This window comes from Lolium perenne, chromosome 1 (genome assembly GCF_019359855.2).
Source record: "Lolium perenne isolate Kyuss_39 chromosome 1, Kyuss_2.0, whole genome shotgun sequence".
Classification (NCBI taxonomy): domain Eukaryota; kingdom Viridiplantae; phylum Streptophyta; class Magnoliopsida; order Poales; family Poaceae; genus Lolium; species Lolium perenne.
Window position 1 is genome coordinate 211,588,644 of NC_067244.2, and position 26,424 is coordinate 211,615,067.

General features: G+C 45.6%; 3 protein-coding genes across 3 annotated transcripts in view; all 3 read right to left on the bottom strand.

The window, feature by feature from the left end:
* Positions 1 to 8,590: 8,590 nt before the first annotated feature.
* LOC127323088 (uncharacterized) lies at positions 8,591 to 11,371 on the bottom strand. Its single transcript, XM_051351322.2, has 11 exons — positions 11,203 to 11,371; positions 10,927 to 11,021; positions 10,777 to 10,834; positions 10,496 to 10,690; positions 10,069 to 10,148; positions 9,898 to 9,980; positions 9,655 to 9,706; positions 9,502 to 9,570; positions 9,197 to 9,283; positions 9,053 to 9,117; positions 8,591 to 8,956 (listed from the first exon to the last, which is right to left on the bottom strand). The coding sequence occupies exons 1-11, from the start codon at positions 11,315 to 11,317 to the stop codon at positions 8,809 to 8,811; spliced, it is 1,047 nt and encodes a 348-aa protein (XP_051207282.1). The 5' UTR covers positions 11,318 to 11,371; the 3' UTR covers positions 8,591 to 8,808.
* A 3,673-nt stretch (positions 11,372 to 15,044) lies between these two features.
* LOC127323105 (uncharacterized) lies at positions 15,045 to 18,126 on the bottom strand. Its single transcript, XM_051351323.2, has 11 exons — positions 17,947 to 18,126; positions 17,355 to 17,449; positions 17,211 to 17,268; positions 16,915 to 17,109; positions 16,499 to 16,578; positions 16,326 to 16,408; positions 16,073 to 16,124; positions 15,897 to 15,965; positions 15,584 to 15,670; positions 15,436 to 15,500; positions 15,045 to 15,337 (listed from the first exon to the last, which is right to left on the bottom strand). Exons 1-11 carry the CDS (start codon positions 18,059 to 18,061, stop codon positions 15,190 to 15,192), a joined length of 1,047 nt encoding a protein of 348 aa, XP_051207283.1. The 5' UTR covers positions 18,062 to 18,126; the 3' UTR covers positions 15,045 to 15,189.
* A 6,598-nt stretch (positions 18,127 to 24,724) lies between these two features.
* The window catches only part of LOC127323121 (uncharacterized), a 98,987-nt gene continuing 97,287 nt past the window's right edge, over positions 24,725 to 26,424 (bottom strand). Inside the window, exons 9-11 of the mRNA XM_051351324.2 lie at positions 25,410 to 25,496; positions 25,265 to 25,329; positions 24,725 to 25,178 (exon numbers count right to left, since the gene is read on the bottom strand). Coding sequence (XP_051207284.1) covers positions 25,037 to 25,178; positions 25,265 to 25,329; positions 25,410 to 25,496 — 294 coding nt within the window. The 3' untranslated portion in view covers positions 24,725 to 25,036. The remainder of the gene's footprint in view (positions 25,179 to 25,264; positions 25,330 to 25,409; positions 25,497 to 26,424) is intronic.

The window sequence follows — 26,424 nt, forward strand, 5'->3', positions numbered from 1 at the left end:
ATGGGGGAACTACTCACGGAGCATGATGGAGGCGGTGGCGTTGATGGAGATGGCTTCCGGGGGCACTTCCCCATCCCGGCAGGGTGCCGGAACAGAGAGTTCTGTCCCCCGAATTGGAGTTTCGCGATGGCGGCGGCGCCCCTGGAGTCTTTCTGGAGTTTCATCAATTGGTACTGTGTTTTTAGGTCAAAAGGGGTTATATAGGCGAAGAGGCGGCGCAGGAGGGTCGACAGGGTGGCCTCCTCATAGGGGGGCGTGGCCAGGGTGTGGCCCGCGCGGCCCACCCTCCTGGTGGCCCCCTGGCTCTCCTCCGACTCTTCTTCGGTGTTCTGGATGCTTCCGAGAAAAATAGGATGTTTGGCGTTGATTTCGTCCAATTCCGAGAATATTGCCCGAACAGCCTTTCTGGAACCAAAAACAGCAGAAAACAGGAACTGGCACTGTGGCATCTTGTTAATAGGTTAGTTCCGGAAAATGCATGAAATCATCATAAAGTGCAAGCAAAACATGTAAGTATTGTCATAAAACAAGCATGGAACATCAGAAATTATGGATACGTTGGAGACGTATCAGCATCCCCAAGCTTAGTTCCTGCTCGTCCCGAGCAGGTAAACGATAAAAAGAATAATTTCTGCAGTGACATGCTACTTACATAACCTTGATCATACTATTACAAAGCATATGAAATGAATGAAGTGACTCAAGGCAATAATCTATAGTTGCTAACAAATAGATAACATATAGCAAAACTTTTCATGAAGAGTACTTTCAAGACAAGCATCAAAAGTCTTGCACAAGATTTAACTCATAAAGCAATAGATTCAAAGTAAAGGCATCGAAGCAACACAAAGGAAGATATAAGTTTCAGCGATTGCTTTCATCTTTCAACATGCATATCTCATGGATAATTGTCAACATAAAGTAATATGATGAATGCAAATATGCAAGTATGTAAGAATCAATGCACAGTTAACGCAAGTGTTTGCTTCTAAGATGGAAGGAAGTAGGTAAACTGACTCAACATAAAGTAAAAGAATGGCCCTTCGCAGAGGGAAGCATTGATTGCTATATTTGTGCTAGAGCTTTGGTTTTGAAAATATAAAGAGAGCATAAAAGTAAAGTTTTGAGAGGTGTTTGTTGTTGTCAACGAATGGTAGTGGGCACTCTAACCCCCTTGCCAGACAAACCTTCAAAGAGCGGCTCCCATTTTATTTTATTTTTGTGTGGCACTCCTTCCAACCTTTCTTTCACAAACCATGGCTAACCGAATCCTCGGGTGCCTGCCAACAATCTCATACCATGAAGGAGTGCCTTTTTATTTTAGTTTTATTATGATGACACTCCTCCCCACCTTTGCTTTCTCAAGCCATGGCTAACCGAATCCTTCGGGTGCCGTCCAACAATCACATACCATGGAGGAGTGTCTATTTTTGTTAATTAATTTGGGACTGGGAATCCCATTGCCAGCTCTTTTTGCAAAATTATTGGATAAGCGGATGAAGCCACTAGTCCATTGGTGAAAGTTGCCCAACAAGATTGAAAGATAAACACCACATACTTCCTCATGAGCTATAAAACATTGACACAAATTGAGAAGCATTTTGAATTGTTTAAAGGTAGCACTCAAGCAATTTACTTTGGAATGGCAGGAAATACCACATAGTAGGTAGGTATGGTGGACACAAATGGCATAGTTTTTGGCTCAAGGTTTTGGATGCACGAGAAGCATTCCCTCTCAGTACAAGGCTTAGGCTAGCAAGGTTGTTTGAAGCAAACACAAGTATGAACCAGTACAGCAAAACTTACATAACAACATATTGCAAGCATTATAATACTCTACACTGTCTTCCTTGTTGCTCAAACACTTTTACCAGAAAATATCTAGACCTTAAGAGAGACCAATCATGCAAACCAATTTTAACAAGATCTACAGTAGTTCTCCACTAATAGGTTTAAACTACATGAAAAAACTTAATCATGATCTACTTGAGAGCTCAAAACAATTGCCAAGTATCAAATTATCCAAGACATTATGAGGCATTTTCTGTTTCCAACCAAATAACCATAAGTATTGTAGCTTCCAACTTTTATCATTGAACATTAAAAGTAAAACGAAGAACAAGTGTTCATATGAAAAAGCGGAGCGTGTCTCTCTCCCAAACAAGGATTGCTAGGATCCGAATTTATTCAAACACAAACAAAACGAAAATAAACACACAGACGCTCCAAGTAAAGCACATATGATGTGACCAAATAAAAATATAGTTTCAGGGGAGAAACCTGATAAGTTGATGAAGAAGGGGATGCCTTGGGCATCCCCAAGCTTAGACGCTTGAGTCTTCTTGAAATATGTAGGGATGAACCACGGGGGCATCCCCAAGCTTAGACTTTTCACTCTTCTTGATCATATATCATCCTCCTCTCTTGACCCTTGAAAACTTCCTTCACACCAAACTTCTCATAAACTTCATTAGAGGGGTTAGTACTCAAAAAATTTGAATCCACCTTGGTCCTGTAGTGACACATTGCAAGAACTCAATAAAACATTAGCTACAGCTCTCCACGTCTAGAAAACCTCGCTTAAAGTCCACAAGAGACAATGCAAAAAACAGAGACAGAATCTGCCAAAACAGAACAGCCAGTAAAGACGAATTTTTAATAAATACTTCCGTTGCTCAAATCAGCAAACTAAAAACTAATGAAAGTTGCGTACATATCGGAGGAACACGCACGTAAATTAGCATATTTTTCTGAGTTACCTACAGAGAAAACAGCCCAGATTCATGATAGATAGAAATCTGTTTCTGCGCAGAAATCCAAATCTAGTATCAACCTTCGATTAGAGGCTTCACTTGGCACAACAAAACACAAAACTAAGATAAGGAGAGGTTGCTACAGTAGTAAACAACTTCCAAGACACAAATATAAAACAAAGTACTGTAGCAAAATAACACATGGGTTATCTCCCAAGAAGTTCTTTCTTTACAACCATTAAGATGGGCTCAGCAGTTTTAATGATGTTCGCATAAGAAATAAGAATTGAGGCAAAAGAGAGCATCAAAAAGCAAATTCAAAACACATTTAAGTCTCACCCACTTCCTATGCATAGGAATCTTGTGCACAAATAAATTCATGAAGAACAAAGTGACAAGCATAAGAAGATAAAACAAGAGTAACTTCAAAATTTTAAGCACATAGAGAGGTGTTTTAGTACCATGCAAATTTCTACAACCATATTTTCCTCTCTCATAATAATTTTCAGTAGCTTCATAAATAAACTCAACAATATAACTATCACATGCAGCATACTTTTCATGATTTCCAAACACATAATTTTTATCAAACTCAAAAATAGTGGGATCCAAACTTTCAAACTCACTTTTATCAATAATATAACAAGGTGATCGATCAATCTCAAGAGATATGGGACACATAGATAAAGTCAAGAACTCTCCAATCCCATTTTCATTAGTAGTACAATTAATATTATCAAGTAACATAGGACCATCATCTAAAGCTTTATCATAAACATTTGCCAAGCAAAATTCTTTAGTACCATGCATTTCGACATCAGGCACAAACAAAGCATTATCATAAGATTTATCAAAATAGCATGGATTATCATAGATAACAGTAGCATAATTATTGTCACAAGTTTTACTCATAGGTAATATTTCAAGAGAATCCACAGGAACATAACATTCAACCTCTTTCGGTAAGCATGGAGGACAATCAAATAGTGTAAGAGATGAAGAGTTACTCTCATTAGAAGGTTGGCATGGGTAGCTAATCCATTCTTCCTCCTTTTGTTCATTACTCTCCTCTTCTTTTTCATCCAATGAGCTTCCAGGTTCATCAATTTCCTCCTCTTTTTCATCCAATGAGCTTTCAGGTTCATCAGTTTCTTCTTCCACAGGTTCCAGGTGAACTTATGAGTAGAGCTATGCCTCCCCGGTAACGGCGCCAGAAAACAGTCTTGATGACCCACAAGTATAGGGGATCGCGATAGTCTTCGAGGGAAGTAAAACCCAAATTTATTGATTCGACACAAGGGGAGGTAAAGAATACTTATAAGCCTTAACAACTGAGTTGTCAATTCAGCTGCACCTGGAAAAGCACTAGTAACAGGGGTGATGTGAAAGTAGCAGTAATATGAGAGCAGTAATGTGATAACACAGCAGCAGTAATGGCAATATGAGAGCAATGGCACCAGAAAATAGTTGATACTACTTCCAATGACATATAGAACGAGTATATGATGATGAGAGATGGACCGGGGTTCCCAGCGATCTACACTAGTGGTAACTCTCCAATAACAAGTGACAAGTGTTGGGTGAACAAATTACAGTTGGGCAATTGATAGGATTGATAAAGCATTAAGAAAGAACATCAATTCATTAATCATGTAGGCATGTTTTCCATATATAGTCATACGTGCTCGCAATGAGAAACTTGTACAACATCTTTTGTCCTACCAGCCGGTGGCAGCCGGGCCTCAAGGGAATCTACTGGATATTAAGGTACTCCTTTTAATAGAGCACCGGAGCAAAGCATTAACACTTGGTGAAAACATGTGATCCTCACATCACCGCCATCCCCTCCGGTTGTCCCGATTTCTGTCACTTCGGGGCCTTTGATTCCGGACAGTGACATGTGCATACAACTTGTAGATACAATCTAAGCAATAAGTATAAAGATCAAATCTAAGATCATGCCACTCGGGCCCTAGTGACAAGCATTAAGAATAACAAGATTGCAGCAACAATAACTTCACAAACTTTATAGATAGACTAATCATAATGTATCATCCATCGGATCCCAACAAACACAACACCGATTACATCAGATGAATCTCAATCATGTAAGGCAGCTCATGAGATCATTGTATTGAGGTACATGGAGGAGAGAATACCGACTAGCTACTGCTAGAACCCGTAGTCCATGGGGGAACTACTCACGGAGCATGATGGAGGCGGTGGCATTGATGGAGATGGCTTCCGGGGGCACTTCCCCGTCCCGGCAGGGTGCCGGAACAGAGAGTTCTGTCCCCCGAATTGGAGTTTCGCGATGGCGGCGGCGCCCCTGGAGTCTTTCTGGAGTTTCGTCAATTGGTACTGTGTTTTTAGGTCGAAAGGGGTTATATAGGCGAAGAGGCGGCGCAGGAGGGTCGACAGGGTGGCCTCCTCAAAGGGGGGCGCGGCCAGGGTGTGGCCCGCGCGGCCCACCCTCCTGGTGGCCCCCTGGCTCTCCTCCGACTCTTCTTCGGTGTTCTGGATGCTTCCGAGAAAAATAGGATGTTTGGCGTTCATTTCGTCCAATTCCGAGAATATTGCCCGAACAGCCTTTCTGGAACCAAAAACAGCAGAAAACAGGAACTGGCACTGTGGCATCTTGTTAATAGGTTAGTTCCGGAAAATGCATGAAATCATCATAAAGTGCAAGCAAAACATGTAAGTATTGTCATAAAACAAGCATGGAACACCAGAAATTATGGATACGTTGGAGACGTATCATCCATCCCGATGATGGATAGATATACTCTGGGCCCTCTCGGTGGAATGTCGTCTAATGTCTTGCAAGCATATGAATAAGTTCATAAGAGACCACATACCACGGTACGAGTAAAGAGTACTTGTCAGGAGACGAGGTTGAACAAGGTATAGAGTGATACCGATGATCAAACCTCGGACAAGTAAAATATCGCGTGACAAAGGGAATTGGTATCGTATGTGAATGGTTCATTCGATCACTAAAGTCATCGTTGAATATGTGGGAGCCATTATGGATCTCCAGATCCCGTTATTGGTTATTGGTCGGAGTGAGTACTCAACCATGTCCGCATAGTTCACGAACCGTAGGGTGACACACTTAAAGTTGGATGTTGAAATGGTAGAACTTGAATATGGAATGGAGTTCGAATATTTGTTCGGAGTCCCGGATGAGATCCCGGACATCACGAGGAGTTCCGGAATGGTCCGGAGAATAAGATTCATATATAGGAAGTCATTTTATGTGATTTAAAATGATCCGGAAGGTTCTATGGAAGGTTCTGGAAGGTTCTAGAAAAGTCCGGAAGAAACCACTAAGGAAGGAGGAGTCCCGGTGGGACTCCACCTCCCATGGCCGGCCAACCCTAAGGGGGAGGAGTCCCAAGTGGACTCCCCAAGGGGGGCCGGCCACCCCCTCCCAAGGAAGGTGGGAATTCCACCTCTAGTGGGAGTCCTAGCTTGGGTAGGTTTCATGTGTTATGGAAGGTTTTGGTTTGGGGTCTTATTCGAAGACTTGTAGACCAACTCTTGGGTGTTCCACCTATATAATGAGGGCCAAGGGGAGGGGGCCGGCCACCCCAAGAACCACCAAGGTGGCCGCACCCCAAGAACCACCAAGGTGGCCGCACCCCTTAGTGGCCGGCGCCCCCCTCTCCCAAACCCTAGCGGCCTCTCTCCTCCACCACATCCCGCACGCTTAGCGAAGCTCCGCCGGATTTCTCCACCACCACCGACACCACGCCGTCGTGCTGTCGGATTCAAGAGGAGCTACTACTTCCGCTGCCCGCTGGAACGGGGAGGTGGACGTCGTCTTCATCAACAACCGAACGTGTGACCGGGTACGGAGGTGCTGCCCGTTCGTGGCGCCGGAGGGATCGTGATCAAGATCTTCTACGCGCTTTTGCAAGCGGCAAGTGAACGTCTACCGCAGCAACAAGAGCCTCATCTTGTAGGCTTTGGAATCTCTTCAAGGGTGAGACTCGATAATCCCCTCGTTGCTACCGTCTTCTAGATTGCATCTTGGCTTGGATTGCGTGTTCGCGGTAGGAAATTTTTTGTTTTCTATGCAACGTTATCCTACACTTGTGTTGAGTAAAATTAAATAAAGGCCGAGGATCTTGCTTCCCTTTCGAAAAATGCATCAACAAAGTGAGTGAATTTTCTCGTTTTCGATTGTGGGGAGGGGGGGGGGGGAGGGGCTTTCCCCACTCAGCGACGAGAGTGTGGCCTTCATGGGCGGCATCCTGCATAGGATGCGGCCCATTAACAGGTACAAGTTTCCTTTTATCCCTTTCTATTTAGCTTTAAAAATGTTCACATCTAAAAAAAAGTTTAGATTAAAAGAATGTTTACATTTTTTAAATGTCAAATCAAAAATTGAAACTTAAAAAACATTCAGATTTCAAAATGTTCAAACTTGAAAAAACCAAAATTTTAAAAGTTAAGATTTTTTTTTTAAAAAGGTCATAAAACCTGACCGATAAACCGAAAACAAGAGGAAAAACCAGAACACCGGTAGAAACCCAAAGAAAGACCAAAAAAAAAAGGGAAAACCGCTCAAGAAAGAACCAAGAACATGAAAACCCACCGAAAAACCACAAAAGCGCGGATTCATTGGAGTCTAATGGGCCAGCCTAGACACAGTGCGTGTGGTTAGCTTAATCTTGAGAGTTAGCTAGCCCAGCCTGGCTCATCTTTCCAAAGGAGCCCATTAAGATTTATTGAACCATGGGCCATTCAAAATGGGAAATAGAGTTCATCGTCTTCACCGCCTGGTTACCTTCCATCCGTCAGCTCGCGGCTCAGTGGCTACACCGGAGTCCGGACGCGATCTTCCGGCTACATCCATCGGCGTACATCGCATTTTTTCCGCTACATCGGCGTACCGACAGTTTTTTGCCCATCCAGTTCGTCTCCTACCTTATTACCTATCTCTCTGTCTCTCTGCACCCTCTCGCACCCACATGGCCGCATCATCCATCAGCAGTTCAGCATTCAGCAAGGAAGCACATCATCATGGAAAGCAACATGAGCTGTGCTCCTAGTTCTCCTCTCCGCGGCAACCTAGGCACTGAATCTGCTAGACACATTCGCCTCCTCTATTTCAGCTGGTGGATTTGTGCTTGCTTATACACGCGACCCCTTAGCTCGCGACGCGTTCGATCAAATACCTAGCCAGGATGCCTCCAGCCTCGGCGGGTTCCAACCACTTTCTCCTCGACTACGTACGATACAGAGCAGTTTCATTTCTTGTGGACGGCGGCCAGCCACGTTCCAGAGCAATTGTTGTGGGTCGAGTTTTGTTCTGATCGGGTGGAGCAAGCTTGGCTTCTCGACTGCATGAAGTGCTTCAGTGTCAACAACGCGAGTGTAGCTCGGTGGTTTTTGGGTCGATGCCTAAGAAGAATTACTTACTCGCTATGTTGTCCAGACCAAGGTGCGTGCAAATTTTATTGTGCGAAATAGAAATAGAAATTAGTTGCGCCACACATCATTCTCAACATGGAGTTGCTGATGAGCAGCCGGACTTACTTCCAAGCATGTGGAAGGGCAAGCTCAATAAGAAAATTGTTGTTGCAGCTCATTTTCGATTTGTGCACTGTTTACTCTTTTTCCGTTCTCTTGGTTTGGTTGATGCTACTTTGATTCCCATGGAGGATCAATGGGGTTTTTTTTTGTGGATGACCGACAATTCATGAAGAAGTTTTTAGTAAGTGAACGCTGGAATTTCACCTTATATTATTATTAGGCTTCTTTGTATTTGATCTGTATTACTACTCTGCTAGTACTTACAAAAACCAGCCGTGGTGGTTTTCAACTCCTTAGTCCAGAAATTCCTTTTGATTCCTTTGTTGCCAAGATGTACTACTTACAGGACTCTTTCTTAAAAAAAATATACTGATGCTATGCTAAAATAAAATAATCTTTGGCTTGATGCAGTATCAATTCTACATATACATGAACCAGACGAGATTGTACACTAAGCACATTTATTTTGCCATATTTGATTATCAGGGAGGTTACTTATATGTAGATCCCACTAACAGATGTGAGCTTCCTTCTGTTGCTTCCTTTCTTGACCGTCCAAATTAGAACAACTTCCTTTTGAGTTATCCTCACTCGGAAGTTGTTGATATTGAGCTACAGCTTCTGTGCTTTCAGCCGTTCCACCGCCTGATGAACTCTCACTTCATTTATTACAAGCAAAGGTTTGTTAGGTTTCTGGGGAGAGTGACATTTCTTCATAGGTGCAGATTGATCTGGAACGGCTTGAATAAACTTACTTCAGTGAGTAGATGATCAGTCCAATGGCCACAACTGCGAATGCTCCATAGTACAGCCAGTTTACCTGTATGTTGCACCCAAATCATGTGAGCATATGGTGCAATTATTACGATCTGGTGCTAGGATCAGTTAGAAATTGTAACCTGTTGTTGATACAAAAATACTCGAATGGCGACTGCCCACATGTCTGATGTTAACAGTGAGAGGTTTAACAACGTTGATCCACTCATCTGCAAGAGTTATGGTCATCAGAAAGACCTAAACTACTTTGGAAATGAGAAATGAAACAGCCTTCTGCCTGATACTTCATAGTGAGCTAATATTACCCAAATAGTGTATTTTATACTTAGTTTATTCAGATAACTCATAACCACTTGATGGGACTGATTTTCTCTGCTCCCTACTTCTGTAGCTTATTAACTGCTTAGCATGTTAGAGGGATCTTAACCTTAAGGACAAAAGGAGTAATGTTGTAGAACATAAATGTTGCAGCTGCATATCCGGCGAACAAACTTATCTGGAAAAAAAATAGTTTGCAGAAGTGAGTTTCCTGTATGACAATTCAAAAAAGTGTATTGCAGATAAAATTATAGTTTGCTACCATTGTTGGAGACCAGGCAACTGCTTCTAGGTTCTTCCTTTCAAATAAAAATCTGATGTTTTGTCAAGTTAAATAGTAACATGAATATTTGGTCCAGAAAGAAACCTAATGCTTTTAACTATGCAAGAGCGAGAGAAAATTTTATAGATGGCAATATCAATGGATCATGATGATTTCCTTTGCTGGTCTGCATAGCAAATTTTATAGATGGCAATATCAATTAACCAACCGTGGAGAGGATACATCTGAACTCCAGTGACAAGCACCCCACATAATCCAAGCATCGCGACAAGTTCCACTCGGTCATTCTTCTTGACACAGTATTCCTACATGATCAAGGAAAGTAGTATGCATATTATCATTTATGAGAAAATATTGCTGACAGTAGCAGGGTAAATATAATAGATCACCGACCTGTCCAATATTGGTAAAAGCATAACAAACTGTCCCGGCAATCACAAGCGCATCCCCTAGAAGTGGTATTTTACCTGGATCTGCAGATAAATAATATAGGTTTTTGTAATCTGTTAAATCTTATCTCTGCTGTAGAAACTGCGGAAACAATTTTAGCTTGGAGTATTCATAAAATTAGGTTTTTGAATTGAGCACATCTGTAGCTGCTCTATTTCCAATTTCACATCTTATTCATCAGTAAATTTGATCTCCTATACTATTGTAATATCATGATTTCTTCTAAAGGCAAAGACATACTGTGAAGGACTTCATCCCGTGCCTGCCCTATCCTTAGTTTCTCACTGATTTTTATTCTTGTAACAGACATCCAAATTTACTTTCCTGTGCCTGCCATATTCTTTTAAATCAAAAGTAGTTACCTACTTACCTTGCACATCTGGTGATCTTGCATCTGAAAGGAGCACAAGACATAGCCCTGCCACGCAGGTCCCTGCCCCCAGGAATTGCCAGAAAGAGTATCTCGTGCCTAGTACGTACCAGGTGAGTATTATGACCCACACAATAGTCCAACAATCCAGCAAAGTTATGCTAGTGATGGATGAATACTGGTACGCCTCTACAACTGCAACACAAGTTTCAGGTTCATCCTCAGGGGCAAAGGACTGCATTTAGTGTCTCACTGATAAAGTGTGTATTTCTTGTACTCACACAGGTAGTTCCCCTGGACATCAATGAAGGTTATTGCTAAGTACCAATACCAAGGTATCTGCAAGACAGGAGCGCCCAAAATGCAAAATCTTGAGGTGTGAAACCACATCAGGTAAGTTCCATCCATGATTTTCATACAGCTATGCTCACCCGCGGCTTCTGTCGTCGATGGAAGAGGATTGGTACATAAACTAAGGTCAGGAGGAGGTATACGAAGAATGATTGTGTGAGTGGTGCATTAACTCCTGCATAAACATACAGGAGTGAAATCATATCTTATCTCCTGCTTTATCAATTTATATTTTCTGGTATTTAGACTAGAGTAATGCCAAACATGAGCAGTTCCTACAGGGATTGACATCTGCCATCTGAAATGATATATATATGTTTGATTCTGTAATTTAGGCTAAGGAGAAGAATGGGTACCAAGATTAGCAACGAGGGAGGAGGTGAAGTTGCCGGCGGCGAGGGAGAAGGCCACAAGCTGGCCGAGGAAGAGGACGAGCAGCAGGCCCCTTGCGTTCTTGGTCTTGATCTCCATGGTCGACCACAGCCAGGCCCTGACCACGGCTCACGCAAGCCTAGACTGGGGCAGATGGCTGAGGTGTCCATTTTTATGTCCACGGTACGATTTTTTTCATTTTATAGATATTTTTGTGTTAGATATAACCATAAATGTATGAAAATGAGGGTTAAACTACCTATTTGAGAAGATATTCCGTGTGCTAATCTAAGTCAATGCTAGCTGGGCTCCTACAGTAAACTAATGTTAGGCTGGTGCCAATGCACCACCTTACTCTCACCCGCCACGTCAGCTTTTTTCCCCACTCTCACCCCACTCTCACCCCACGGTGCCAGTGCACAGGCTATAGTGTCACCTCTCACTTCTCTCTCCTCCACATCACTATTTCTTTTTTAGATTAAGTTTATTTCACTCGATTTTTTGTAGACATTCAAAATAATGCAAAGAAATTATTTTATTCAACTAAAAATATTACGGATTACATAATAATTAATAAAAGTACATAATAAATAAAAATTCTACTCCTCTTCCTCTTCCTCTTCTTTCTGCTGCTCCTCCTCGTCCTCATCATCTTCCAGACCAAGCTCTTTTTCGCACATCTTGATCGCCTTCGCATGTTTGCGCTTTTCTGCTTCGGTCATGTCGTCGGTTGATCGGTCTTTCATTTTGTTCCATTGCTTGAATAGCTTAGCCTTCACTAAACCCTTCATCATGTTCCTCATGGCTAAGGATTTGCTTCCTACCTCACTGCTTGATGAGGTTGCCTTCCCCTTCCTCCTTGCACTACGTACCGCGGCCTTGGCTCTATCGCGGCCCGGTGGACGCTCCTCCTCCGTAGTCGCGTCGCCAGAGCTGTACTCACCAGAAACTCCCAGACGGCTTCTCTTCGATGTGGAATCGGTTCCACTACCAGGACCATGTTCTCCTTTCCACTTCGCTTCATTGCAAACAGCTTCCCACCAGTGGTGCCGTCTGAACGGGTGAGTCACTCTTTTGTCTGCGGCGTACCTCTCCATTGCGGCGTACCTCTCCATTGCCGGCGACAGAGTCCTTGGAGTTAAAAATCCAAGCATGCACCTACACCGACATAGATATTGTAAGTGAAAAATCGAAGCAAGAACCAACCCCGAAATAAATATGTGATGGGTAAGTATAGTACCAGTTTTTCCTCTTCCGCAGCTGTCCAGTCAAGCCTCTTTGGACGCGGTGGCACGATTGTTTCCGCGGCATTGGACTCGGAGCTTGGTGCAGTGGCTTCTGGAGGTGCTGGAGGGTACGGACCATATGGCGCGTACGGATACGGAGGTGGAGGGTATGAACCGTACGAAGGTGGTGGGTAAGGAGGTACAGTGGTACTCCCGCTACCTGTAGGAGGTGGTTGGGGGTATGGATACGGAGGCGGAGGGTATGAACCATATGGCGCCGGAGGTGGAGCGTATGCCCCATATCGCCCCGGAGCGGGTGTGCCGGTGGGGTATAAAACTCGAGGAAGCGGCGAAGAACCGGCATTGGTGCGACGATGTGACGGAGAGAGACCATCTAGGTCTATTGGTGACCCGTCTTGAATCAGATCCGTGAACGTGGTCATATCTGGTGGAGTCCAACCGGACATGGTGGAGAAGATTTGAGAGAGGGAAGGTGATGAATGGAGATGAAATGGGTGTGGAGTGAGTGAAACATATGGGGGGTATTTATAGGGTTTTTTTAACCAGCAACGGCTAGCTGACATGGACGAATCGCGTCGCGCCACGTCAGCTAGCCGTTAGCCACTCCCTCCCCACTCTCGCCCGCCTCTCGCCCGCGTATCGCCCGCCTATCGCCCCACTCTCGCCCGCTCTCGCCCGCCCTATCGCCCGCCACGCTCTCGCCCGCGTCTGCCATCGCGCCGCCCCGCCTCTCGCCCCGCTCTCGCCTCGCTCTCGCCGCCAACGCGGGCGGTAGCCGGCGGCGGCGGGCGCTACCGCCGGCGCCCAGGCCCGGCCTGCCGCTACCGTCCCGCCCCACTCCCCCCCCCCACCCCCCCAGCCACCGGCGATAGCGCCCCCGCTATCGACCGCGTTGGCACCAGCCTTAGTTGAGAGTAGCATGTTCATCTCAGAAAAGAAAGTTGCAAGCAGCGTGGGAGCCATGTGGACCAGTCCATTGATTTATGGATCTTGTTATTGGGTGAAGATCTCATGTCTCACGACCTGACCTGTCGACCTATAATTGTAGGCCCGCCTGGATCTGATGGACCAATCATGGCAGGCGATGCGCCTATCGTTCCATAACTGATTATTGTTTAGAGTATAGGCACATAACAGGTGATTGTTACAGCCTGTCAAAAATAAAAGGTGATTGTTACACCTTCGGAAATGGAGATGTCAATATGAAGGGCAGCACGGAAAGGGAGATGTCGATGGAGTCTGTTTGTAGGCATGCTAGCACAGTTAACCAGATATGATGAAATATCTGGCGCATCCTCAGGGTCAGGCCGCGGCGGAGAAGAACTTGTTCACCTTGGTCTTTCAGAAGTTTAAGGTAGCGGGGAAGAGCTCGGCCGACAAGATGAACCAGAAGGAAGTGTCTTGGTACTGACTCCAGTATACGCTAGACGCAAAAGGGTCGTCCCCTACTAAGATCTGAGGTACTACTACTAGTTACAAAATTGCCCTGAGGCCAGCGCTCAATGCTCCTGCTGACAGGGACTACACCGATTCTGTCTGAAATCATGAGTGGATTGATCTAGGAAACCAGTTGCAAGGTTAAAATCCTGGAGGAGAGAAGGAGTCATGTTCTTCTACTAAAACTGATGAGATTATTGTTCGATTGGAGTCACTAGATCCAAAAGGGTCGTCCCCGAATAAGATCTCAGGTAGCAGTTACGAAATTGCCCTGGGCCTGCGCTCAATGCTCCTGCTGACGACATGGACTACAAGGATATCTGTCTGAAATCATGACGAGTGGATTGATCTAGGAAACCAGATGCAATGCTAAAATCCTGGAGGAGAAAAAGAAGTCATGTTTCTTCTATGCAGACTTAGAACTGATGAGATTGTTGTCCGATTGGACTCACTGGATCTTGAAATTGGAGAAGATGTTTCAAGTTCTGAGAATTGGGCAGATGTTAAAGAACATCAACAGGGAAACGGAGCTTTGTTGTGGAAGAGAAGTGCTCCACATGTTAAATCTTCAGATGGACTTACGACGGCGAAAACAGATTTGTCTGCCATGTTGTGCCTATATTGATGATTTCCACATAATTGATGCGTAGTACATACATCTTAAGTTAAGGCGTTCAGAAACTGATGTCAACTAAGCGCAAGTAGACTTCTGCAACATACCGATTCCATTGCAGGGCATAACTAGGTTTTGAAAAGTCTATTGGTGAAATGAACAAAGACCCTATTATGTATCTGCAGATGGCATGGCTTTCTTTGCCCCATCAAATTTATGTTGCTTCTTCCGGGCAGCTGTCCATGTTTTCAAGGATTCGGACTCTCATGGTCATTTTTTGGCATCGATGCTTGTTTTCTGTGAGAACTGACAATTCACAAAGGAGATTTAATAAGTTAGCTCTGGAACTTTACTTCATATTTTTCTCTTTCTGTATTCATCTTTTTTCCATATTACTACTTTACTAATACCTACACATACCAGCTGCGGTGATTTTCAAACCCTTTGTCCAGAATTTCCTTTCGATTCCTTTCTTACCAAGTATTTACTATTTACCTGACTGTTTGTATGAGAAACTTTCTGGTCACTATACTAATACAAAAACACTCTTTCTTTTGAAGCAATAATAACAGTTATGTGTGCGTCACAAGATTGTATACTTTGCACATCTTCTTCTGCCATATTTTATCATGGCTCTACCGAAAATGTGGAACTAACTTTGTACATTGACTCCCCTAACATATGTGAGTTTCTTCTTGTTGCTTCCTTTCTTGCCTGCCCAAACTATGACCACTTTCTGTTGAGTTATCCTCACTTGGAAGTTGTTGATATTGATCCGATTCTTCTGTACTTGCAGCTGTTCCATCGCCCGAAGAACGCTCACTTCATAGGTTTACAAGAAATTAGGTCTGTTAGGTTACTGCAAGGACTGACATATGTGGACATGGATGATGGATCTAGAAAGACATGAACTGACTTACTTCAGCGAGTAGATGATCAATCCAATGGCCACAACTGTGAATGCTACATAGTACAGCCAGTTTATCTGTTGGTTTCACCTAAATCATGTGAGCATGTAGTACTGCAATATATTGTGACCGGGTGCAAAGATCGGTAAGAAATTGTCACCTGTTCTTGATAGAACAATACTCGAATGGCAACTGCCCACATGTCAGATGTTAATAGTGAGAGATTAAACAATGTTGATCCACTCATCTGCAAGAGTGATGGTCATCAGAAAGGGCTAAACTTGTTTTGGACTGTAAAAATGAGAAATGAAAGGGCCTTCTGTCTCATATTTTCTAATAAGCTAGTATCACCCAAATAGCTTACTTTATACTTATTTATTCACATAATTCATAACCACTTGCAGGAACCTATGTTTGTTGTTTTCTACAAAGTGTAGCTTATTTTCTGCTTAACATGTTGGAGGGAACTTAACCTTAAGAACTAACGGAGTAATGGTGTAGAACATAAATAGTGCAACGGCAAATCCTGCGAACAAGCTTATCTGTAAAAAAGAAGAGAAAAGTACTTAGCAGAATTGAGTTTTATTTCAGAAAATTCAGAAAACTGTATTGCAGATAGAAGAGTTGAACCACAGCTATAGATCACTACCATTGTTGGAGACCAGGCAGCTGCTTCTAGGCTCTTCCTTTCGAATATAAATCTGATGTTTTGTGAGGTTAAAAGGTAAAGTGAATATTGGCTCCAGGAGAGTATATATAAGATATATATGTTCCAGAACAGTTGTTGATACTTCAACGATACAAGAACCAGAGTAAATGTATAGAAAGCAGTAACAATGGATTGTGCCAGTTTTTGTTGTTGTTGCTAGTTTGTAATTAATAAGGAACTGTGGAGAGTATACATCTGAATTGTACTGACAAGCACCCCAAATAGTCCAAGCATTGCAACAAGTTCTACTCGATCATTCTTCTTGACACAGTATTCCTACATATTCAAGGAAAGAACATGTGTATTAGAATTTTGAGAAAATATTACTGGTAGTAGCAGGATGTATATCATCACCAACAGACCAACCTGCCCAACATTGCTAAACGCAAAACAAACTGTCCCAGCAATAACAAGGGTATCCCCTAGAAGTGGCATTTTACTTGGATCTGCAGAAAAGGAAAGGTTTCTGTAAGCCGTTAACACTTGCTAGCTTCGCTGTACAAATTGGGGAAACAGTTTGAGCTTGTCAAAAAAAAAGGGGGAAACAATTTCAGCTTGTAGGGTTCATAAAGTGAGGTCTTTACTTGATTAACTCTCTACCAGTCATATTGCCAATTTGCTATCTTATTCAGCAGTAAATTTTATCTTGTAGACTATTATTGTACTACCACCTTACTGTCAAGAACTTCATCCTGTACCTATCTTTGGTTTATCACTAAGATTTTGTAACTGGCATTTTAATTTTACTAGTTGTTTTAACTCTTAAGTAGCTACCTACTTACCTTGCTCATTTGGAGATTTTGCATCTGAAAGGAGCACAAGACCTAGCCCTGCCACGCAGGTCCCCGCCCCCAGAAATTGGCAGAAAGAATATCTTGTGCCTAGTGCGTACCAGGTGAGTACGATAACCCATACAACAGTCCAACAATCCAACAATGTTACGCTGGTGATGGACGAGTACTGGTACGCCTTGACAACTGCGATGCAAGTTTCAGGATTATAACATGTTTATATGTTCATCATTAGGGGCAAGGATTGCATTTAGTATCTCGCTGAAATGTGCATTTCTTGTACTCACCCAGATAGTTCCCCTGCACATCGACAAAGGCCAGCGCTAAGTACCAATACCAAGGTATCTGCAAGACAAGAGAGCCCAAAACAGTGAGGTGTGAAATCACATCAGGTAAGCCCCATGGTTGATTTTCATACACTCTGTGCTCACTCGTAGCTTCTGTCGTCGACTCAAAAGGATTGCCCCATAAACTAAGGCCAAAAGGAGATATGCGAAGAACGATTGTGTGAGTGGCGCATCAACTCCTGCATAAATATATGAAGTTATATGCTTTGTCAACTGATGATTCTTTGTATACTCCCTCGGTCCATGTATATAAGGTAAACTTAATCTCGTCCTATGTCAAGCCTATTTAAGTTGGACTAAGTTTATACTCCCTTTGATCCAAATTAAGTGTCACGGATTTAGTACAAAATTTTCTACTCCAACGACACTTAATATGGATTAGAGGGAGTAGAAAAAACATCGAAATCTACAATACTGAATGAATATATTACATAAATATATTTCATCATAAATTAAGTAACATTGATTTGTATTGTAGATGTTGATATTATTTTGTATAAACTTGGTCAAACTTAAACATGTTTGGCTTTACACAAGGTTAAGTGGTCTTATACACATGCAGAGAGGAAGTAAGAATTAGGCCAATGCGGAAGCTGGATAATTGAGTACCAAGATAAGCAAGTGTTGAATAAAATGAAAAATAAATATATGGCTTAGGCTAGTGAGAGGCTGGTACCAAGATTAGCGACGAGGGAGGAGGCAAAGCTGGCGGCGGCCATGGAGAAGGCCACGAGCTGGCCGAGGAAGAGCACGAGCAGCAAGCTCCATGCGTCCTTTGCCTTGATCTCCATGTCTCTGGCAATCCAAGGTGCACGCAGAGCCTCAGATGGGATCAAATGCAGAGGAGAGATTTATACGGTTGCGGAAGGGGAAAGCCAGAGCAGCTGAGTGGACTGGCAGATGGGCCTCGTGCCTGTAAACTGAGGTAAAGTTAGCTGGGCTCGTGCAGTGAACTATGGTTAGTTGAGAGTACCATGTCCCTTTCATAAACAAATGAGGACCAGCATGTGACCGCTCAACTGGTTAGATGTAAGATGAGCATATATTGTCCTATTGCAATACAATATACAGCTCGTGACTCATAACCTGATCTGTCAATACAATATTCTAGCTCCTGAATCTGTTTTGATGCTGGCATGATATGAAATAAAACAAGTAGATAAACCTTACCTGCTTTGCTACGCCCGTTTCTTGATGTTTGTGTTTAGTTTTCGCGTGTACTGTGGAAGTTTTTGGCTCACCCGAGATTTCTGTAGGTGCCGCTGCAAAAACTTTTTTTTGTTTGAGAAACTGGTTTCATGTATTCTCGAACAGATGATGTCTAACTGAATGATGCTCGGTAATATTTCCTTCCCTCTTGTATCAGGACAAAGTGATTCTCCGTAGAAGATGTTTCTATTACACTGATAAGTGGATTCCATTAATCAGAGCGCACAACTAAATCGCCGGCGACTAACTCCGATACAAAATCGAGAATAAAAGAAACATAGCTAGAGCTCTCAGAGCTCATTCTATAACATAATCAGCAATAGTATAGGTAGCTTTATTACATTTTCAGCGAGAGTGAACAAAGTTAACAAAAAGGCGATTTTTCGATAAAGGGAATAGATTAATATCAAAAGATACAAATTACACCCAGCCTCTGCAACAACGCAATGTCTTAATAACATTACGGGTGCACACAGCTAAAAAAGAGAAAAAGAAAACTAAAAAATAAAAGTCCCGCTACAGTATCCTAGCCCTAGCAATAGTAATACATCCACCACCAAGACAACACCTGAAATTTAGACTCTTCATAAGCAACGCCTCCAAGAAGGGAATAATGCATCAGCGTCGCCGTCGTCTGATCAAAGATCTTAGGTTTTCACCCTGAAGACAGTCTCCGCTCTCAAAACAATGCCTTCAACAAGGACACTGCCAGGCACAACCACTTAAGACCAGACCTTGGGTTTTCACCTTGAAAGGTAAGACTCCGAACTTCACATGTGCTACCGTCCCCACTTTCATACCACTGTTGCAAAGTCTGGAACACCAAGCAAGCCCCTCAACAACGCAAAGACTTGAACCTTCATTAGCTAGTCCTCCAAATCCGGCCTTCATGATATTCTCTTCTTCGGACTTCACCATGGATCAGCTGTCACTTGGTGTCAACACAGAAAAGAGCTTCGCGCAGCACCCTCCAAAACCAAACAGTCGGAATAAAAACATGGGCGCGCACGACCGAATACCACCGATCCAGCAAACTCCAGGCAATAGAAGCACTGTTACATTTGTCGGCGGTGCCTTCCGGAACTCAACACTCCGTCCAGATCATGAAGGGCAGACCTTCGACATGTCTTCATCTTCGCTCAAGAGAGATCTAGGACCGCCACCTTTATTCAGGTCGGGCCCCCACGCCGACGACCATCCCAGGCTGGCCACGGTTGCCGCAGGAGACACCAAGCAGCTCTCGTAGTCCGAAGACACCGCACACGCCTGCGCACCGCTGCAGCCGAAAGCCAACCCTCCACCGCCGGCCGCCGGGAGGCGAGAAGAAGGGGACTTAGGGTTTCCCCTTGCAACCCGCCCCCACCCCTCCCTCCGCCGCCGGCATGGCACTCCACCACCTCGTCGTCCGTCATGGCGTCTACGAGCCAAGGCCAGACACCGCCATCAAGATCCCCAACGAAAGGGTTGCGCTCTGGCCCGAGGAAGACGACCCACGCCCGACCTCCTCGCCCGAGATGACGAAGAATCCCCGCCGCCGCCACCGGCTGGCCTTTGCCAGACTGCGTCCCCATGGCGGCGGCGAGGGAAGGGAGGGGGAGAGGGGGAGGCGGCGACGGCGGGGTAGAGTTCCCCCCGACCGCTAGCTCGGGAGGAGGACGGGAGGGCCTCTTTATTTGGGCTGGCTGCGGCTAGCTGTGCCGATGTGCAGAAAAAGCTGATGTACAGACAAAGCTGTTGTTTTAAGTTTTGTTGTTTAGCAACTTGGCTGAGTGCTGAACCAATGAATTATCTGAAATTCTCCGAGAGTACACATATTTTTTCTATTCTGCTAATTTAAGTGTCAAATACATATACATCACATATACCATAATACAATACAATACAATATTATAAATCATTAGGACATTTGCCATCTCAAAACACCATCAAAATCTCAAAGTCGAAAAAAAAAGGCAACAAACCTTGTGAGCTTCAAGGAACAACTAACGAGTCGTGCCCGTGACTCGTGACTCCATGTGCTACTCGATGTAGCCCTATCCCTAAAGGAGGGGCGGCGCTGGTTGAGCTCCGTGATGCCTTTTCCCGGCGAGCTTTGCAGGCCATGGATAGGAAACAACTAGGAGCGGGTCTTCGTCGATACGAGCAGCTTGGCTTGTAGGGTCCAGCTAGACGGGTGCGCCGTGCGCGTTCGTAGCCGGCCGCAGAACAGGTCCAGGGCGGAGATGGGGTGGCGAGCCGCTCTGATGGGGCGCCGTTTGGCTAGACTAGAATGGAGCGCGGCGCAGCTCGGTCGGGGCGAAGCTGGAGCGGGTTGGATGCGCACGTACGGCGGGTCGATGTAGCTCGGGACGGAGCATGTCAGTAGATCGAACGGACTGAGTGGCTCGGGCGGATAGGGCGGCGCCGGTCGAGGTCCTGCTCGACGAGGTGAAAGGGAGGGAAGTAGGCGGCTGCGACCACAGCGGAAGGGTGGCGCCGGTCAAGATCCTGCTCGGCGAGGTGAAAGGGGAGGCGGCGCCGGTTGAGCTCCCGCATCCCTCGTGGAGATGGGGGAAAATTGCTCTGGAAGGTTGCAGAGGATTTGGCTCGCGCGGAAGGCTCGGCAGTGGCATTTGGCTGTAATTTAGGAAACCAAACGTGCAATTCATACGTACCGGTCGGGAAGCACCTCCCACCTTCGTGTAACGTGGGAAGAAGACATGATTTGGTAAAGCCCACTGTACTGCATATTCCTTTGTTTCGTTCGGCTAGCTTATTTATGTGAAAAGTACCTAAAAATCGAAACAAAGAGGCTCAGTCGTTAAAAAGAAGACGATGCATGTGCTTCTTGCTTCTCGGACCACGCCAATTCCGAGGAATTCGGTGAGGCTGGAGGCTCAGAGTGGAGTCTACTCATCCTCAGGCGGGAGGCACCAAAGCGAAGAAGGACGCATTCAGTCTTTTAGAAGTTTAGTGTAGCGGGGAAGATTTGGGCCGCCAAGATCCAGTAGCAAGTGTACGCTAGATCCAAAAGGTCGCCCCCGACTAAGATCTCAGGTACCAGTTACAAAGTTGCCCTGGGCCTGCGCTCAATGCTCATGCTGACGACAGGGACTACAAGGATATCTGTCTGAAATCATGATGAGTGGATTGTTGGAGGGAAAAAATGAGTCATATTTCTTCTATGCAGACTTTGAACAGATGAGATTGTTGTCCGACTGGAGTCACTGGATCTTGAGATTGGAGAAAATGTTTCAAGTAGGACAGCTGATGTTAGACAACTAAAAGATGTGCCAGGGAAAAAAAAGGAACACCACTTGGTACTGCTGAAAATTAAGTAGACGTTGAAGAATACAAACAGAGATACAAAGCTTCATTACAGGAAGACAAGTACTCCAAATGCTATGTATCTTACTAAGCTGGACTTCCAACGGCGAAAACAGATTTCTCTGCCATGTTGGGCCTATATGTATGATTCACACCTATGTGATGCATAATACATGCATCTCAAGCTAAGTCCAGAAAATGACGTCAGATTCGTGCAAGTGAACTGCTGCAACCTATCGATTACATGGCAGAGCAATGTTGATGGTTCAAGGCATTTCAACATCTTTTCTTTATCTCTCCGGTAAATTTGAGCGATGTTGCCTGATCCGTGTCTCCCATAACATGATTACACGGTATAAAAGTGACAGAGATTGTTGCTAGAGTGGATTCACTTTCTGACTGGAACTTGACATCGATGTCATGTTTCAAGTTGCGCAGCTGATGCTAACAAATGAAAGACTAATATGGATTTTTAAAGAACTCTGGAGTCTGGATAGAGGCTCCAACACGCATTACGGCAAACTAATGTCAGAGGTGCGCAAGTGGACCTCTGCAACTTATCATTCCATTACAGAGTACAAAAAGTTAGTGGAAACATCAGTTTGTGCGATGAAAGGAAAACCCTATATGCAGATGACATAGCTTTGTTGCCACCCAATATGATATATACCAGTCAAACTTCTCCTCGTCCTTAAACACGATAGAAGTCTCACCATGGAGTTGCTGATGAGCAGCCGAACTTACTTGGTTTTTCTCTTGCCATATTGGGCCTATACTGATGGTTCACACCTAAGTGATGCATAGGTTAGGCATCTCAAGTTAAGTCCAGAAACTGATCATAAGAGCATCTCCAGCCGCGTCCCCCAAACCATCCCCCAAACCGCGCCGGATTGAGCGTTTGGGGGACGTGTTTCGTTCGTGCCGCGTTTGGGGGACGTCGCTCCCCAGTCGCGTCCCCCAAACGAAATTTCAGAAATTTTAAACTTAAGGAGATTCGATTAAGATTCGTCCAAACTTACATAGATTCGAACGAAATTTGACTAAATTTAAACTAAACCTAATCTAGAACCACTTGTGGCGGCCGGAGGCGTCGTAGTACTGCTGGAAGTTGTACATGTCGTCGGTGACGACCTCCTGCTTGACGCGCTCGTCGACGGGCTCGTCCTTCACCAAGCCGCTTGGTCCTGCCTCGCCGTCGTCGGAGAGGTCCACCAGCGGCTTGCCGGAGTCGCGGATGGACATGGCGATCGCCGCGTCCAGGTCGCCCCTCCAGGCGTCCTTGTCGTTCATGGACGCCAAGAACGCCGCCCGCAGCCCTGGGCAGTCCTCGGGGTCGTCGCTGCTGGCGATGAGCCGCTGGTGCCGCTCGTACTCCGCCAGCAGCGCCGCCTGCGACGCTTCCTCCGGCTCCTCCTTCACCTCCGGCTTCAGGATGAGGAGGGCGCCACCGCGCCTCCCTTGCTACCGCCGGCTGCCGCTGCCGCTGCCGCCATGCCTCGTGTTGACAAGCGTCGCCGGCTCCTCCTTCACCTCCCGTTTGGGGACGGTGTAGGGCACCGACCGGTAAGACGAGGACGGCGTCGATCGCGCCGGTCCCGAGGAAGAAGAGTGCGAGGAGGACGAGTACGTCGTCCTCCTCGGCTGCCATTGAGGAGACGGCGGCGGCGACGACGGCATCTCCAGCCATGGAGCGCCGTTGTGGATGCCGCGGATGACGTTGTCGAGGGTGTGCCCCGGAACGCCCCAGAACAGGGCGCGGCCGTCCTTGTTCCAGCTGTTGGGGCCGCCGACGAGGTTGTCGGTGCTGTGCATCTCGACGTCGTACTTCGCCTGGAAGTACGTCATCCACCAGGCGTCGTTGTTGTCGGCCGCCCACGTCGGATCCAACCGCTCCTCGGCGACGAGTTGAGCCCGCCGGGCCTTGATGGCGTCCCTCCATTAGTCCGTGCGCGGCTTCGGCGGCGGCGGAACGCCAATGCCGTTCACGGACATCTTCCTGCCGCCGCTGCTTGGCAGCCGCATGTCCGGCGGGACTGGATACCGGGCGTGGTACAGCGCCCACGCCTCCGGCACGGTGAGGCTGCCGCGGCCGAAGCCGTTCGCCGCGGCGATCTTGCGGGAGGACGAGCTTGACATTTTTGGAGCGGCGAGGAGAAGATCTGGGAGGGGGAGGCGGCGGCGACGAGAAGGATTGTGAGCGGCGAGAACTGCAGGGCGTCTTAAAACAGCGGCGGCAGCGGGTGGTTGCACGCAATAACTCCGGCGCGGACGGCCACGCGGCCATGCACGACGAGACGTGTCCCTGCGTCGCCTGGGAAAACAGGGACGCCATTAACGTCGCTTGACCAAAGGTAGGCGACGGGGTTTTAGCCTTCCATGCCGCTGACGGGTCGGGCCCGCGTCTGTTCGCCTCGCTTTTTGGTGTGTCCGGCGTCCCCGGTGCGTCCCCTGTGGGACGGGGACGGGCTCGGGGCGCCGGACACCGTATCGGGCCGCGCCGGACAAAAATGGGCTTTGGGGGACGCGGCTGGAACGCATTTTTTGTCCGGCGCACCCCAAATCCCTTTGGGGGACGGTTTGGGGGACGCGACTGGAGATGCTCTAAGCGCAAGTGAAGTACTGCAACCTGTGGACTCGATTGCAGAGTAAAAATAGTTTTTAAAAAGTAACTCGGTGAAATGAAGAAAAACCCTTCTGCATGTGGCATAGCTTCTTTGCCACACGAAATTTGTGTTGCTTTTCTGAGCATCTGTCCATACTTGCAAGGATGCGGAAGCCCATGTTAAATCCGAATTCGCTGTTGTAGAGCTTATTTTCAATTCACTTTGGTTGGTGATGTTATATTCTCATGGTCATTGGAGGCGTCAATGCTGGTTTTCTGTGAGAACTGACGGTTCACAAAGGAGATATAGTAAGTTAACTCTGGAAACTCACCTCATATTTTTCTCTTTCTATATTCATTTTTTTTTTCGTATTACTACTTTGCTAGTACTTAAACACACCAGCTGCGGAGATTATCAAGCCCTATGTCCAGAATTTCCTTTTGATTCCCTTCTTACCAAGTATTTACTATTCGCCTGACTGTTTGTTATGAGAAACATTCTGGTCACCATCCTAATACGAAAACACTTTCTTTTGAACCAATAACAGTTCTGCGTACCGCACAAGATTCTATACTTTGCAAATTTTCTTCTGCATATTTGATTATTGCTATAATGAAAAGGTGGAGCCAACTTTGTACACTGACTCCCCTAACAGATGTGAACTTGTTGCTTCCTTTCTTGGCTGTCCAAATTAGAACAACTTTCTGTTGAGTGATCCTCACTTGGAAGTTGTTGATATTGAGGTGTTGCTTCTGTACTTGTAGTTGTTCCATCGCCAGAAGAACTTTCACTTCATAAATACAAGCAATTAGGTCTGTTAGGTTACTGCAAGGACTGGACATTGATGATGGATCTAGAAAGACTTGAAAGACTTACTTTAGCGAGTAGATGATCAATCCAATGGCCACAACTGTGAATGCTAGATAGTACATCCAGTTTATCTGTTGGTTTCACCTAAATCATGTGAGAATGTAGTGCAATATATTATGATCTGTTGCAAAGATCGGTAAGAAATTGTCACCTGTTCTTGATAGAACAATACTCGAATGGCGACTGCCCACATGTCAGATGTTAAGAGTGAGAGATTAAACAATGTTGATCCACTCATCTGCAAAAACGATGGTTGGACTGTAAAATGAGAAGGCGACTGCTTCCATAGACCCCCAAACCAACAATTGCATAAACGTACCATTATGCACGTGCTCCTTCCGCCGGCGCTAACGGGTCGGGCTAGGTTAGCCTCCGAAGATCCATATCGATTGTACCCGTGTACCCGTTGAAAGGGTATACGGTGTACCCTTGTACTCGTTGAAAGGGTATGTACGTTTCGGTGTATGTACGTGTCGGTGTATACGTCCGATGGATACTGCTTGGTGATCGTCGTCGGTTGTCACTTTCCATTCTCACGTACCTTGATCAGCTCGTCGCAGCCGCCAGCCCGGCGATCTCCGATCTAGATCTTCTCCGGTGAATACTGCTTGTCCGCCGATCGCGGCAAGGATCCGGCGTCCAACCTTGGCCCAACTCCACCCCTCCCCTCCCACGGCCGCCATTCATACCTAGGGTTTTGATCCCTCCGTCTTGTTGTAGCCGGTCGATCCCTCACCACCGCCATTTGCACGTACCCCGGTGAATCGTAGCAGGTCTGGCTGGTTACCTCGGCGATCTCCTATCCTTCCCGCATCCGGTGGATCGGTTGGCCGTCACCGCGGTGCGCACGATAATACGGCGGCGAACGTCTGAGTCATCCACCCTCCGCCTCCCCACGATCGACATATAGGTCGTTCCATTGCAAGGCAGAGCACCGCCGAGCCCAACTTCCCGTGGCTGCCCAGATTGCCACCGACGAACAGAAGAGGTTAGCCCCCCGTGCCACACTGTTATTCTATTCTTATTCCATGTATACTTTATAGGATGTATTGTCGCATTTGTGCTTAGGGTTTAATTTGTTGTTCAAAATTTTACCAATTTTTCGTATATTTTTTGTTAATCAGCATTTCACAATGAATTCCAAGCCGAGTTTTTATGTTGATTAG

Coding starts and splice junctions, on each gene's coding strand:
- LOC127323088 (XM_051351322.2), bottom strand. CDS start 11,317: ATGGAGATCAAGACCAAGAACGCAAGGGGCCTGCTGCTCGTCCTCTTC. Junction 9,981..10,068: donor CTTTTACCAATATTGGACAG/GTCGGTGATCTA, acceptor TTGATCATGTAG/GAATACTGTGTCAAGAAGAA. Junction 9,284..9,501: donor TTACTCCTTTTGTCCTTAAG/GTTAAGATCCCT, acceptor TAACTCTTGCAG/ATGAGTGGATCAACGTTGTT.
- LOC127323105 (XM_051351323.2), bottom strand. CDS start 18,061: ATGGAGATCAAGGCAAAGGACGCATGGAGCTTGCTGCTCGTGCTCTTC. Junction 15,966..16,072: donor CTGCCTGGTCTCCAACAATG/GTAGTGATCTAT, acceptor TCTTTTTTACAG/ATAAGCTTGTTCGCAGGATT. Junction 15,501..15,583: donor TATTGTTCTATCAAGAACAG/GTGACAATTTCT, acceptor TGAAACCAACAG/ATAAACTGGCTGTACTATGT.